Below are 16,558 nucleotides of genomic sequence, written 5' to 3'. Positions count from 1 at the left end.
TATCTGTGAGTATCTGTCCTCAGGTCCCTCTGCTAACATCAACAATAGCAGAGAGAATGAACAAATTTACTGTCATTTGGCTGGCATGTGGACCCCGGCATTTTAAAGCTATGACAGAGAAGTCAAGGTCCAACCTCCGAACCTTACAAGTGAGAAAGCTATTATATTCCAGGACTGCTAAGTAACTCACCATGCCAGTCCAAAGCAATGACAAAGGAAAAATGCAGATGTGTTACCTCCCAGCCCAGGAATATTTATCTAGGATGGAGTTTCCCAGAGTATGTTCTACAGATGACTGGTTCCCTAGGATACCTAGGAATACACCCGCAAATAACTTACAAGTATTCAGCAGGAAGAGCTGGATAAAATGGAACCATGTTCTTCACTACAAGTTTTCTCAGAACTTTTAATTTCTCAGATTCACTATAATAATTAGTGTTTCTAGACTTTGTTAGACTATGAATTATTTTTTTTAAATGGAAGCCCAGGGGTGTTTGGGTGGCTTAGTCAGTTAAGCACTGCCTTTGGCTCAGGTCATGATCTCAGGGTCCTGGGATCAAGTCCCGTGTTGGGCTGCCAGCTCAGTGGGAAGTCTGCTTTTCCCTCTCACTCTCCCTCTATGTGCTCTTTCTCTCTCTCAAATAAATAAGTACAATCTTAAAAAAAAAAAAAAAAAAAGGAATGGAAGACCACCACCATTCTATGCTATATGCTGAGAAATGCTATTCTAGACCATGCTAGCTCAAGCCTCATTTTGGACTCCTTGGTAAGGTCAGGTAGTAGCTCGGCTTTGCAGTCAGACAGAAATGAGTCCTAGATCTAACCCCTTCATGCCATGTGACCTAAGATACGCTTATTAACTTCTCTGAGTTGGTTCTCTCATCTATAAAATGGGGCTAAAGCTAGCACCTACCTCATATTGTCTTGAGGATAAAAATGAAAAGCTTGTAACACTCCTATCAAAGAAAACAGCACATCAGAAGCATAAGCTGTATTTTAAATTCAGTTTAATTATTTCCCAATTTATATCTACAGTTTTAAGTCCTTTTATTTTCAGATATTTTGTTTTTAACTGACAGCATTGAGAGTGGTTTTATTACCTCCCTTTCTCTTGAAGTCAATTATGAATTATGAAATGCAGGGAAGCTAACATCCTTATTTACATATATCCCTTACCAAGGCAGAAGCTTTCACCTCATCAAACCCACAGTTACCTTTGAAGCAGAACTACAAGTGGGAAAACAACTGCTGAACTGAATATACACAGTACTTTGCAGCCACACTGGGTCTCCTTACAGCATGTATGCTAAGGTGAGCCACTTTCAGACTCAGATCTCATCAAAGCAGAAATCTGGAACGTGAAATAGGCATAAACATGGAAAGATCATGCAAGAGGATGCTTGCACAAAGTCTTCTTTAGACAAGCCCAAAGCCCAGTGCTGAGGAATGAACAGAGAAGATGCAAAGTGGATTCCTGGGATGCAGAGCAAGCCCACAAGCCTACCTGACACCTGGGTCTTGGATCATTGACTTGCTTCCTGCCCAGAGGGAGAGTGTACTCGTTTCCGAGGGCTGTCATAACAAACTACCACACACTGGGTGTCTTGAAACAGCAGAAATACATGCCCTCACAGTTGTGAAAGCCACAGGTCTGGAATTAGGGTACCAGCAGGGCTGCATCCTCTCAAAAGGTTCTAAGGGAAAAACCTTCCCAGGAGGGCTCCAGTAAGACTCCAACAGGGTCTTACTTTGAATTCCACCTTGTTTTCTACCCTACATGTCTGTGGATCTCAATTCTCTTTCAGCCTGTCCTTGGATTTGGGCCTATCCTACATCCAGGATGATCTTATCTTGAGATCTTTACCAAATTATATCTGCAAAGAGTCTTTTTTCCAAATAAGATCACATTCACAAGTTCCAGGGTTAGGGCTTGGGCATATATTTTTGGACACCTCTATTTGAACCACTACAAAAAGCATTATGGACCTTAAAAGCACAAGTGCTTATGATGGTTAATTTCATGTGTCAACTTGACTGCCCATGGGGTGCCCAGATATTTAGCCAAATATTATTCTGAGAGTGTCTGTGAAGGTGTTTTTGGATGAGATTAACATTTGAATGGGTAGACTGAGTAAAGCAGCTTGCCCTTCTCTTGCAGGTGGGCCTCATCCAATCAGTTGAAAGTCTGAATAGAACAAAAAGGCTGAGTAAGAAGGAACTCCTCCTGCCTGATTGTTTGAGCTGAGACATTGATCTTTTCCTTCCCTCAGACCTGAACTGAAATAGGCTCTTTTTGGGTCTTGAGCCTGATTGGGGATTTGACTGGAACTTACACCATTAGCTCTCGTGGGTCTCCAGGTTGCCACCTGCCTATCTTGGGACTTCTCAGCCTCCATAATCACTTGGAACAATCCAAGTGATAATATATATATTATATAACATAGTGCTCGCTTCGGCAGCACATATACTAAAAATATATTATATAACATATATAATATACCCACTACCCAAACACACACACACACACACACACACACACACACACATCCAATGGGTTCTGTTTCTCTGGAGAGTCCTGATTAATACAAGGATCAACTCTGGATAACTAAGAAGAGGTGCTCTGGTCCTGACTGGGCAAGTCCCTGAAGCTGGCTGGATACCATTAGCTGGAGGGAGGGTCTTACTGTGGAGCTTTTTTGCAAAAGCCATGGTTACCAAATCAGAAACTCTTGGGATGCAGTAGCAGGTACCCAAGAACAACTTCCAATAATTGCAATATTTACAATAATAGAATTAATATTTTCCTCTACGGGGCCACTCAGGCTAACCAAAATGCCAAGTGGCTTTGCTTTTTAGCTGGAATTATATTCGTTCAGTGTGGTAACACCAATTATCTCACAGTGATCAGAAATTTCTTCTTTTTCTTCTTCTTCTGGTAGTTATATATTTTTTTCAGTTAATGAAAATGATAAGATGAATTATTCTTTAATAAGTGCTGTTTAGTAGATAAAAGATATTTCAAACCATGGATTCCATGGAGAGACTTAAAGAATAAATGACATTTCTGGACTTGTGTTTTTGCATCATTGGCTCATCAGAAATTTACATACATTACTTTGTACTAGAATCCACCCTGCACAACAGTTTAACATGACATTCTCAGTTTTTATACAGAAGCAGGTCAAGAAATGGCTATACAAAGAACATTCTAGTACCTCATACAAACTCATTATTGAAAATCTGCCCTTATATTGTTGGTGTCCTTTACATAACAATTATGCTTTAACAACAGCAAAGTTTGCCTCCTCTGCCAAAGCAGATGCTCATTTCCACAGATTATGTAAGCCACAGTCCCCTGTGCCCCGGCTACCAGGAAGCTCAAAGTGACATCTGTCACATGTGCATGAATCACTTTTATTCTTCATTTTTACTATCATTTTCCCTGCACTAACTTACTTTCCTCCAATTACAGAGTTCTTTTTTATGTGTCTTTTCTAAAAGTGATCCATATGTACTTATGATTTTGGTCGTAATCCATCACAAGTCCTGTTTTGGGAAATAGGCTAACATGTGAATGAATGCCAGGTTCATGGGGGCAGAGCCAGTAGTAAAACTCACATCTCCATTTGCCACGTCTGTTTGAAAAGGGTGCCTTCCAGCCCTCCCTCCTGCACTTCAGGGCTCCTCCAGTGATTTGCATCACAGACCTCATACATGTAGCCATTATGCTAGGGATGCCCCAAGGAGCCACACTCTAGGAAACAGAAATTCCCCAGCACACAGTTCAGAGGCCATCTGTTCCTGCCTCCCCACAGATTCCAAGCCTGGGTTTCTGGCTGCCTTGGCAGGTTGAAGGAACTGGGTCCAATTCCCCCCAATACTGCTAATAGGAAATAGCAGGAAAGAGCCACTCGATTTGTTGCCAACCATGTTGCCCTCTGTACATCACATATAAACAATAGTGATAAAAGTCATAGTACCAGCTACCATGTGTTACGTGTGCCTCTGTGTTAGGCATCCCACCTCAGTACCACTCCTTACAATAGCCCACCATGACATTTGTTATTCCTATTTTGGAGATAAGAGAGATTTGCTCTAAGCTTGCTTTCCTCAAAAGGTACAACTTGCTGGAAGTTAACAGCATCTACTTGCATGCAAAGGGCTCACTTGCATGCTACTTGCATGCTAAAGTCCTCACAGGCTCCTGGGAACAACAAATATGGCCCCTGCAATATCAGTCTCTCTCTTCAGGACAGCCACGGAAATTCTGACAGACTGGGCAAAAGTGATGTTCACCCACTCCAGGCATGTCATTTCTTCCAAATTCAGTGGTCTCTGGCTAGATTAAAATGATTTCAAGGATAGACTCCGTTACCTCCCCCTTGTCTGTTCCCAGCCTTGTCTCTGCTGTAGAAAGCACTTAGAGAATAAATGAAATAAGGGGTGAAAGGGTGGGAGGATGTTCATTCATGTGGATCAAAAGTGAATAAGAGAGAAACATAAATGCTGGTAAGGAGCAAAACTGAGAAAGCACCCATTTCAAACCTTCTCAGGCTGCCCGGGGCCAAAGGCCAGGACTATCCGCCCCTTTCCTGTGCATGGATATGGAGTGTCCTCACAAAATGCTGGCTCTCATGTTGTTGTTTTTGGAAAACAAATGCTTCCTTCCAAGATTCCCCCTCCCAGTTAATATCTGTGTTCAGGACTCCGAGTCCCTGGACGCATTACTATGGGTTTGTCCAGGTTTGAGATCTCAATTTTGTGATTTCCTCTCCATCTTCCTGGTCTCCAGACCCTGCTGAGTCACAATTCAAATGTCCACTGAAGGATACTCAATTGATCCCGCGCCATGCCTCAGTCTCCCTCCGCTTTACCCTGACCACCAGGATGTGGCTCTCTGCACATGTGGTTTATTCTCATTGTGGTCACTTTCCAAACCCACTAAGACAGGACAAAAATGCCACTGGTCCCAATGCTAGCCTTCTGCAGATCGCCCAGTCTTGTCCTCCTGGTCCATCTCACAAACTGGGTGTACTCCACACCTTCACCCTTGTAATCAGGTTCCCAGATTGATTTTGAAAAACATACTCATCCTACCCTGCCTCCAGAATTATATCCACCCTCTCCTTGTTATGACATCCCCTGTGAGGTCAGCCACTGCGTTCTGTGAATACAAAGAAGAACGGGGCCATGTGGCTGAACCCGCAGAACTATGCCACAACAGTCCACCTGTGTCAAGTCTGGGACCCAGAAACTTCAGAGAAAAGCTCCGCCTGTTGTATCTGTAACATTCTAGGAGCCACCACCTGGCTTTCCGGTCTCCAGATTCCGTGGTCCACCCTATTTGCATAGAGAGCTGTGCTGTGCTAACAAGCCACCATTTGAGACAATATTTAATTCCCGCTTTGATGTCTGGTATGTGCATTCCTCCTGTTGTGCTCTCTGACTCTAAGCTGTTGGAGAGCCTGGATTATTTCCATGCCCAGTAGTGTCTCTCCAAAGACCCTCTACAGTGGGACGTCCAGTGGTGCTAGCTGCAGGGAAGTGGACTGGGGCACTAGGAATTGAGAATGCACATAAAAATATTCCAGCACATGGACACAGTGATAAACTTCCATACTTCCATAGCACTGGTTAGTAGTTAGAGTCTTACAACAGCCTTCTGTTGTAAGCCTTCCCAGTTCACCGGGAACTGGGACTCTGAAAAAAGAAGTGACATCCCCACGTCACCCAGCAAATACATGAAGAACAAAGTCTGGGCTTCTGAGGACTCGTCTAGCACAGTGTCTGCCACCCTATGCCTTCAAAAGGAAGGAGGACCAGGGACAGCCTAATTGTCCATCAACAAATGAATGGATAAAGAAGATGTGGTATGTGTGCACGATGGAATCTCACTCAGCCGTGAGAAACAAGAACATCCACCATTTGCAACATGGAGGAACTCTGAGCATATGATGCTAAGTGATATTAAGTCAGGAAAAAAATGTACTAAGTACTATCACTTATATGTGGGCTCTAAGAAGCCAAACCTGTAAAAACAGAGAGTAAAAGGGTGGTTACCAGGGAATGGAGAAGGCAGAGGGATAGGAGAGATATAGTGTAATGATACATATTTGCAACGAGTAGGAAATAAGCGCTAGAGAGCTAATGCACAATACAGTGAATACAGACAATATTGTATTATAGCCATCAAACTCACTAAGAGACTAGAACTTAATTATTCCAACCACTAAAAAGAAAGAATAATTATGTAACAGTAACAGAGGTGTTAATTATTGCTATAATGGTAACCATATTACAATACAAAAATGTATCAAATTTACATGTTGTAGACCTTAAGTTTACACAAAGGTATGTCAAATATATCTGAATTATTTTTAAAATGCAAAAAGATAAAGACAAAGAAGGAGGGAAACTCAGAGATGGTTGCATTGTAATATGTCCTTACCTTCATTATCTCTTCCTCAAGTTCAAGTACAGGCATTACCTAAACTATAGGTGGCAGTTCCAGTAGGCTAAGAGTATGGCAAGCACATAACTCTAGGGGAAGATGGGTCATTTAAGCAGATCTATGCTCTCAAAGATATGAGCCTGTGAAAGAATGAGTAGAGACCAGGGGCAGGCATTATGTGGGGGCTGAGTCTAGGAATGAGGAGGAGAAGGTGATAGAGAAATAAGAGGTATGGCAGGATGTCCTAAGAACAGAGAAGGAGGCAAGGAAAAGGCATCAGGAGAGGGATGTGGAAGGGGGAAGGAAGAAGGATGGGAAGGAGAGCAACGAAGAAAGAGGCATAAGAGAGAACAGAAGGATACACACTTTTTCTATGTCTCTAGCTTTCCTGCTATAAGGAGCATCCTGGGAGAGAGAAGCCATAGCATGGCCATTAGAGTTTTGCTCACCTTCTTTCCAAGGATCAGCCAGCAGAGAAAAAACACAAGAAGCAAGATACAAATAGAATGAGATTAAGAGAACACTGGATACTTACATAAACCAGAGAAAGGATAAGAAATATATTGAGGTTAGTTAGAAGCAGAAGAAAGAGAAGTGAAAGGGTTGGCCAGGTTAGGTCACTACTATAGAGAAGCAGAAGCCTCCATCTAAAACTAATACTTGAGGCGAGTTGGGGAGAACATCAGTGGACAAGGAGTGGAGGGCCATGAGTGGCACCTGCATTTGAGGACAATGGGATTAGGAGCAAGATATCCAAAACTAGGAGACAATACAGCAGTGCAACTGAAGGGGGAAAGACCCTGGTGTCGTCCTTGGGAAAACAAGATACTCAGGTATGTGACCCCAAAACATTTACTTCTTATTGGCAGAATGTTTGTAGCTGATATTCATGTCTGTGGTTGTTCACTGTTGACAATCATTTTTAAAACATTCCCCAAATGATTTTTTCCCAAATGTTTTTTTTTTAAATCAACTCTTTTGATTAAGAACATTCTATTTTACAGAAGAGATGAGTGAAAGCCACCACCACATAGTACTCTGTGGCAGAGTCACAGCCAGAACAAGGATCTTCACAGCAAGTTTAGTGCTATTCTCCCTACATGCTGCTGACCCAATCAGCAAGGCTTGCTGTCTGCTCTCCTTGCTGTTTTCCCTTTAAAAAGGGGAAGAAAAAAAAAAAAAAAGCCTGCCAGTGTTGGGACATCAAGAAGAGGGAGAAAGGAAGTATAACAAAGGGGCCAAGAAACTGGACCAGGCCATGGCTGACTTCTCACGAAGCATATTCCAAGGGAGCTCTGTGGTAAAGGGATCTCCCAAACCCTGCCCCTCTCTGTACCCCAACTTTCTTCCGACCCTATCCACATCACTGCCCCATACTTAGGATCCCTGGGGAGGCAACTGCCATTTCAACTCCACACCCCTCATCTCCCAAACCCTGGCCTTGTCCCCACACTATTCCCAGCCAGCCCTCAGGAGGCCCCCAAACCCAGAAGAAACATCCTCATACTTTCTTGGTGGGGACTTTGATCTTCAAGAACTCCGCCTCTCTGGCCAGCACCTGCCATGGGGCGTGGATCCGGACAAAGATGGATCCCTGGCTTTTATTCTGTAAGATACAAAGAAAGAAAAAATGGAAACACTTAGAAGGACATAGTTTAAATTCCTGTCTCCCCAACTTTCCCAAACCAGAAGCCTGGTGTTTCTTCAGTTTCTGGTGTTTGTTCTCTTTTAACTTCACCAGGACCCAGTCCCCTCCTGCCCATATCCCATTCACCAGTTCTGTTCCAGAAAGGCTCTCATCAAAAATCACAGAGTACTGTTCCCAAAGTGTGGTCCCTGGAGGTTTGGTGGTTTCAGAGGAAAAGAAGAATTAAAATGAGTATGGCCCCAGATTTGAAATGTAAGCAACTCTGAGTTTCACAGAAATCCTATCACACTCTGTAGCAGTTACAGGACTTTTGCTGGCATTTGGTGAACAGCCTGCCACTCATCCCATTCACAGAGTTTCATTGTTTACTGTTAAGTTTGTATCTGTGTTCCTACTGTGCTGTGTCAGAGCCCCAAATGGCAAAAGTAGTTCACCTAAGTCCAAAACTAATGATAATAAATAATAATGTAAACAATGCAATGAAAAATGACATCATAAACATAAATCATGAACAGAGATCTAATGTGAATATAGAATATGAATCTATGTCACAGGACAAGTGATTCTGTGAGTGTAGTAATTTCACCCAAAAATTAAAAGGAAAGAAAATGCAGAAATGAGTATTTGAAAATTAGGTCTTCATGAGTCAGTAATCCTGGTCACAGTGTCTGTGACAAAAATTGGTCTGTGATTTAAAAAAATGACATGAAGCTGTCAGTTTTTCCCCACCTTCACATAAAACCTCAAACTTTTCAAAATAAGCATACAAAGAAAGCAACTACTTCAGACATTTTCAATTTAGTTTTGTCACTGAAGAATGAAAGGAAACCAAAACAAGTCAGAAAAAATAGGCAAAAGCCCCATTATTGGTAAGAAGCTTCTTAAACCACCTGCAGAATTCATTACAAACATGGTGTTTGTTCACAGAGAAAGGAGAACAAGTCGACAGCACCCCTTCTCAGATGACTGCTAGAAATCACGTAGAACCCATGCACCATGGTGGGAAGATGCTGGTATACCAGCCAGCCAGCCACTGACATCAGGGCGCAGCCAAGGGTCAGTGAGGGAAGTGAGTGTGCTCTACAGAGAGAATGCTCATAGCTTTTTGTTCCACTGACCCCCTACACTCCTTGAGGTTCCTACTGAATTACTGTGTATTTTGTGAAGCAGGAAGCACAGAGCCCAGGACTGAGAAGATACCAACTCTGCGTGCAGCAAAAGTGTTACAGCTTATGTAAAAATGGATATCCCCTTTGGAACATTTTCCAGCTTCATTCACAAAGACCAGTTGGTATTCAACAGTCCACCCTCTGGTCTTGGTTTTGTGTTAAAGATAATAGTAGAAGCAGCCTCTGACCATCTGCTTTTGTGCTGGGCAGAAAAATAGGTGGCAACCAGAGGACTGCTTTCCCCACAGAAGTATACAAGCCATGACAATGCTCACATGACAATGAATACGATAAAGAGATTCTTGATGATGTTCATAAGGCAATTGAAGACTCTCTCTATGATTCTGTATGGCAGTCCCACGATATATTCAGTAATTCACACATCCAAAACCAACCCCCCACTTCGGAGATGAAAGCTTATGATTTGTAAGGCAGAATAAAAAAGAAGAAACTAAGATTTTGTACAAACACTCAACTGTGGTATGAGTCTTGGAGAGTCTAGAGTTTGCAAACACCTGAAAAAAAAACCAACAGTAACCATGATGTGTATTTAGCTGAGTATATATCATGTGCCAGGACAGAACCAGATAGTCATGTACTTTGGCACAAAAAATATTCACAGCCATGCTGTCAGTAGGTACCATGACCTACTCCATTTTACAGTTGAAGAAATCAAGGTAGGGAATTTAATAAATTTAAATAGTTGGTCCAAAGTTACATAGATAGTGTGATTTTAAAAAGTATTCAGATCCAAGCAGTCTATGCTCTACCTGGTGATCTTCTTGTCCACTGGGGACAGACATGGCATGTTACCAGGCAGAGTTACAAACCACCGCCAAGGGCTGTAACAGAACATTAAGACATGCTTTTTGGACTAAAATCAAAATCAAAAGATGGATTAGGAACCAATGAGGCAGTCCTAAGATGAAACACTCAACCTTCCAGCTTCCAAGGATGACATCGTTCTGACAAAACACTGGAAGTAGCTTTCAGCAAGGAATCTCCTCAATTTCCATGTCTATCTATGGTTACAATATCCAGGATTACTAGGCTGAGTCATCCATCACTTGCTGCTACTCCTAACTGTAATTTAAGCTCTTCTAATTTAGTGAAAATGAAGGGTAAGAAAGGAAACCATCTGGGAAGCTGACCTGTAGCCCCAGCCCTCCGCTATGGCCCCAGGAAAGATGTTTTTGGTGAAAGACGGCAAACGGTACCATCCTTCTCACTGAAATGAAATCATGACTATTACTGATTTTAATATATGATGTTTTGTCCTTACTTTTAAGTTGTGATGAATGCCTTTTTTTTTAACTTTATCTATAATGGGTAGTGGAAGTGTGTAGTGAATATTTGTTAAGTGGCTGCAGATGTTCAAAGTTTGAGGAAGGGTTGAGAAGGCAAGAGTCAAAACCCATGGCGTTGGTGACAAATTGCTAGCTCTCCCCTGATGGTCATTCTCATCTCCTTCATCCACTTGCAAACTAAGAGTATGGCCATCCAGAAACAAGTCTATATCTCCCCTGCAGTCATAACACTAATTTTTAAGCAACGTGGTGTATGTAAGTAGAAGTGGCATGAAGCAGCTGCTGGCAACCCTCTTCAAAGACAGCAAATAGGTGCCCTTTGGCCCTCCATCACCCTCCTCCCCCCCGATCTGCTGCCTGGAACATAGAGACAAGCACATCAGACCTTGCAGTCAAAGTCAAGGCCAGAAACAGCAAAGTATTGAGAGAAAAGTTGGGTCCTATCCTCGCAGAGTGTCATAACAGCCCTGGGCTATCGCCGGGATTTTTTTTTCTAAATTTTATTTATTTATTCATGACACAGAAAGAGAGAGAGAGAGGCAGAGACACAGGCAGAGGGAGAAGAAAGCCCTATGCAGGGAGCCCAACGTGGGACTCGACCCCGGGACCCCAGGATCACGCCCTGGGCCAAAGGCAGGCGCCGAACCTCTGAGCCACCCAGGGATCCCCTGTCCCTGGGATTTTTATGTGAAAGGTAAAATTGTTTAGCCATTGTGATTTTAGAGGGTCTATTCATTGCAGCCTGACCTCTTTGCTAGTTTTCCCTCCAGCAAAACATAATTTTCCTCTATTCTCCTCAAATGAGATTTGTTTCAAAAGAAGATAAAAGCTGGAATGTAATCGTGTGGTACCAACATCCAGTCATGTCCCTTTCAATCCATGCAGTATTGTTACCTTCTCATAAAAAGAAAATCATACAAGCTGATGTGAAATGTTAGCTGGCGTGACTGGCTGTGTCTCCTGGAGAAAAACAAATATTTGAAAACCCCTGAGCAGAACCATCACCAAGTGCAGAAGCTCTTTTTACTAACCAAGGCATCTAAAATTGGAGGTAAACACAAACTGAGCTGTAAAGAAAAAAAATGGCTTCCTTCTTCTCTGGGACCAACTGATCCATTCTCCCCCAATTTGGATTCTCTCTGGTACAGCAGGGGAGTGGAAAGAGCTTGAGCTCCAAATAAAAACAGATTAAGATGTAAATCCTGGATTTTACAGCTGTAGGATGTTGGGCAGGGCACTGAACCAAGTGAACCTCAGTTTCTTTATCTGAATAAAGGTGAGAAACACTACTGGTCTGTTGTGAGGATTGGAGATAAGGTTTCTGCGAAGTCTCTGCCACAGGGCCTGAAATGTGGGCCATTTGAGATGTCAGCCTTGACCCTAGTGATTTGCTCCACCTGACTTAAATGACTGATGAGACAGTATCTGTTGGTTCTTTTGTGTTCCTCCAGCACCCCAGCACATAGCTGGACAAACAGGAGATTTTCCCTAAATCCCGGCAGTCAACAGAAAGATTCAGGGAATACCAGTTCCTGTTACATTATGATTGTGATTAAGTAATCCTTGTTGACTTCCCTTGAACTTTTAAAAGTCTCTACAGGATTTTCAAAATGTCCCATGTGTTCTACAAGAATTCACAGGTTCAAAACATAGCACATCTCCAGACTTTGAGGGCAAAGTTAGGAAACATGACTTTTTGACACAACATGAAATTCAACATAAAATATATAATAGATTGTGTATCAGAGCATATAGACCATCTCTAGAAAAGATTTTATAAATATGTAATTAATGTGACTGGAAGGGCTCCCAAATCTCATCAAGCAACTAAAACTCAAGTTCATAGAAAAGGAACTGTAACATGTCATTTGATTCTGGTCATCAGACAGAGGAGAACCAGTGCCCAAAGATTTCTGCAAGCAAGCACAAGCCCATCCATCTTGAGGACAACTATCTCAGCTGCAAGAAATATGAAATAGACAACAGAGACAGAAAAATCTCTCCAGCTCAGTTGAAATGTCTCACAAAATTGCCCTACTGCTTTCACCATGATTCTATTTTCATAAAACCCTACAAATTCTGTTTCTCCATCTCCTGGATGTCAGGAAAAGGTACCCAAGAAGAGGATGCAGGCATTCTGGTCAAAGGAAATGAATAGCATGTAGAGGGGGAAAAACAGCAACAGTGTATGTAGGGTTCAGTACCATTCATACTTCCAGGCATCCACTGGGGGACTTTGGAAAGTATCCACACAGATAAGGGGGCCTCCTGTACTCCTCAGTCATAATCTGACTTTTGGTTCTCTCAGTCTCTTTTAAGTTGTGTTGTCAGTTGGTTTCCTTGCCCTGTTCACCACTAACTAAATCAATGGAACATGGAGTTCCCAAAGCAAAGTCAGGTCTCTATCTAGAACCTGTGCCCTGCCTAATCAGCCAGTGCATCCCCCCCCTTCCCCTCTAAAGTCACCTCAAGAGCAGGCCTGATCATAGGTACCTTCTCTAAGACACCAGCACCTCTGCCCCCTCCCTAGACTATAGCCACACTCTTCCCATTTGTTTCCAACTGCTCCAGCCAGCTTCCCACCATGGTACCTCCCCACCCAGCCAGTGTCCCACTTCAGAACCTCCTCACACTCTGTCCCCTCCCCTGCAAGGTCCTCCCCTACCCTCAGACCCAGCCAACTCCTAACTGGCTCTCAGGTGAAAGATGACTTCCTCCAGGAGGCCTTTTCTAAACCCCGGATTGTGGGTGGTCCCCCCTCTTGCCTATATGGCTCCCATCCTCCTCCTTCATAGCACTGACCATTAGCACAATCATTATGAGTAGGTGTCTAATGCTTGTCTTCCTGGTTAGACCTTAAGCTCTGTGAGGACAAAGAACGTGTCTATCTTGTTGACTGCTTTGTCCTCAGCAGCCAACACAGTACTGGCACAGAGTACATACTCGGTAAGTATGTATCGTAACTTTACTATGCACCAATACCTAGTTAGTTCTTCTTGGATCCTGTGATTTATTTCTAAAAATTGGCTACAATAGCCCAGAAGTAATTGGTGACCTTTGGCCAATCACATTTAAATCTAGTTCTATTTCAAGAGAATGATTCAATTACTCTTAAGTGTCATTTCTGGGGGCACCTGGGTGGCTCAGTGGTTGATCATCTGCCTTTGGCTCAGGTCATGATCCCTTGTTGCTGGGACTGAGTCCTGCTTCAGGCTCCCCATGGGGAGCCTGCCTCTCTGTAGGTCTTTCATTAATAAAAAAATAAAAAGTGTCATTTCTGAATCATTTTCTCAGGTCAACAACTAACGTTATTCAAGATTCCACCTGACAAGGAATCTTATGAAGACCTTGTAGGAGGGCATCTCCATTACTATCAGTAGGCCCTGGTCCTCATTGCATTTGCAGATCACTTCTCTCTTTCTGGAGGCCTAACCCATCTGCACACATTCATTCTGGTGCTCACAAACCATAATCTGAACTGAGCTGGGACTGCATATACCTAGAACCCCTCTGCCTTGTGGTCTTATAAGGTGTTGTAGCATTAAGGAAAAGATTGGGTAGGAAATATCAGAAAGGGAGACAGAACATAAAGACTCCTAACTCTGGGAAATGAACTAGGGGTGGTGGAAGGGGAGGAGGGCGGGGGGTGGGGGTGAATGGGTGACGGGCACTGAGGGGGGCACTTGACGGGATGAGCACTGGGTGTTATTCTGTATGTTGGAAAATTGAACACCAATAAAAAATAAATTTATTATTAAAAAATAAGGAAAAGAATCAGGGATACTTTGGAAAATAAAAAACATTTCAAATGTAAAAGTCTCTGGTATCTTTACTTGCCAAGACTTCCATGATACCATTCAACATCCCTGTGTGGACAGCTCAAAGCAGGGCCAGTTGATGGGCATGGAGAATTTCAAAAGAATAAATTGATTTGACCAAAGAACTCTGGAGATAAAGAGGCCTCTAAAAATAGTTAACATATCTTTCCCAAATAACAAATGAAGACCTAGAACAGAGGAGGCTCAGTTGCTTGGACATGGACATACAGCTAGTTAGTAACAGTCAGGAATGAAACCCAGGGCTCCTGACACCAGGGTCTGTCCCATAGCCCGTGAGCAGGATGGCACCACACGTCCCCAAGGGCTCCCAATCCATCTGAGGGCAATCCCACAGCCTCTCCCTCCACAAGAGAGGAGGTAAATGAGGGATGCAGGAAGAGCAGCGTTGGGAGAGGGAACTGCACCCCCAGCCACCTCTCCCCAGTGTTCCAGCCACTTCTCAAGGCCCTTGGCAGGGACAAGAGGCCAAGCACTCCTGGTGAGATTATCTGTATTGTTTATGTCTTGCTGTTGTTATCCAAGACTGCATGTGGCTTTGCAAGACCACGTCCTCCCTCTAGAGAAACAAGAATGAATGGAAGGCAGCCCTGGCCAAACACTGGAAACCGATACTCCACAAGCCTCCTTCCCACACAGGCCTGCCAAGCCACCTCGATGCTGACCCCAGACGCTTGAGTGTACTCTGGTCCCGGGCCCCGCTGTGCACTGAGAACATCTGCTGTAGCACATCATGGCCCAGGAACAGGGCTGCCAGAGGGAGGGCGGGGAGATGAACGTGTAGAAGATGGAGACGGACAAAGCAGGGCCACACTCGTCTGAGATATCAGCAGCCTAGCTCACCTTGGATGGGCAGGGACCACAGGCGTACGGCCCCACAGCGAGGTTGAGAGAAGCCCCTGGTGACTCCCCATGTTCTTAGATCCCCATGCTGACAGTGCACAGTCAGAGGAGTTCTACTGTGTGCTGCTGAGACTGTGGCCAGGACAGCCATCGTCACAGACTAAAGGGGAGGGCGGGGTGTGGCCCTGACACTTTTGAAATGAGAACAGGAAATGAGAGGTTCTTTGAACCGCTCTGTCTGAGGAACACCCTGGTCTCCTATGTCACTGTTAAGACCAAAGTTTAACCTCCCTTCAGCTATCGGGACCTTCCAATCTATGGTCAGGGAGCAGGCTCTGCCTGGACTTCCTGGAGACCCAGAGACTTAGAATTCAGCACAGGGAAGAGTGTCCTGACTGGAGGAGGAGAGATGAAAGCTTGCTTTCCTGGGAGGCTCCAGCTCAGAGCAATAGAACCTCCTCTTGAACCCCGGCCTCTCCAGGCCAAGGTGGGAATGGGTCAGCAGAGGCAGAGGGCAGGACCAAATGCCCACTGTGCCCTGTCCCAGATACCGCCGCCCCAAAAAATACCCACAGCATGTCCTTTCTTACAGGAAAGGCTTCACCTAGTCCCCAACCAAAGACTCGGGACAACATAGCCAAGGTCCTATAGAAATGAAAATTCAGCCAATCTTTTTTCATCCTTTTTTCAAAGCAAATAGCTATCACCAAAGTTCCTGGAAGGGGAAGACACCCAAGGCTGAAAGGGGACCCCTTGGGATCAGCTACCAAAATGGACAGGTGCCCAGAAGGGAGATGATCTCTAGACCCATACCATAGTGTCTATCTACTCTGTGTATCATCTATCACTGTGCTCCAGACAGGAGCCCTCCAGAAAACCCCCACTCAAAGCTCAGGAGTAGATAAAGTCATGAGGGTGAATCCAGGAAAACTGAAGAGTCAGACCCTCTTTCATACCAAGGGCTGAGAGAACCTGCTGCCCCACAAAATCCCTGAGCAGAGGCCCCCAAGGGCAGCATGGCACCCTGGGAGGAGTGCCACACGAACAGAGTGGGATTAAGTGTTCTCTGGGCTTCATTCTACTTCAAAAATCCTGCAGAAGAAATGAAAGAAAATCTTCACCATATATGACATGCTGTGGGAAGGTCGTGGGTACTTGGGTCTGAGGACCCAGTCTGGGAGCCCAGCTCTGTCACTTACCAGCTGCACCACTTAGGACAAGTCACCAAAGCCCTTGAAACTCAGAGACCATGTTAAAATAATTGTAATAACTAATACTACCTGGAGGACAAAAGGATAAATGGT

General features: G+C 44.0%; 1 protein-coding gene across 4 annotated transcripts in view; it reads right to left on the bottom strand.

Annotated features, from left to right (window-relative positions):
- Window positions 1–16,558, bottom strand: part of ANO2 (anoctamin 2) — a 343,520-nt gene that overhangs the window by 253,254 nt on the left and 73,708 nt on the right. For all 4 annotated transcript variants that reach the window (XM_077871350.1, XM_077871352.1, XM_077871354.1 and 1 more), the window contains one exon: window positions 7,959–8,057. In XM_077871350.1, the coding sequence (XP_077727476.1) occupies window positions 7,959–8,057 (99 nt within the window). The remainder of the gene's footprint in view (window positions 1–7,958; window positions 8,058–16,558) is intronic.

The sequence above is a fragment of the Canis aureus genome, chromosome 25 (assembly GCF_053574225.1).
Source record: "Canis aureus isolate CA01 chromosome 25, VMU_Caureus_v.1.0, whole genome shotgun sequence".
In the NCBI taxonomy this organism is placed as follows: domain Eukaryota; kingdom Metazoa; phylum Chordata; class Mammalia; order Carnivora; family Canidae; genus Canis; species Canis aureus.
This window is presented reverse-complemented; position numbering and strand designations above follow the sequence as displayed.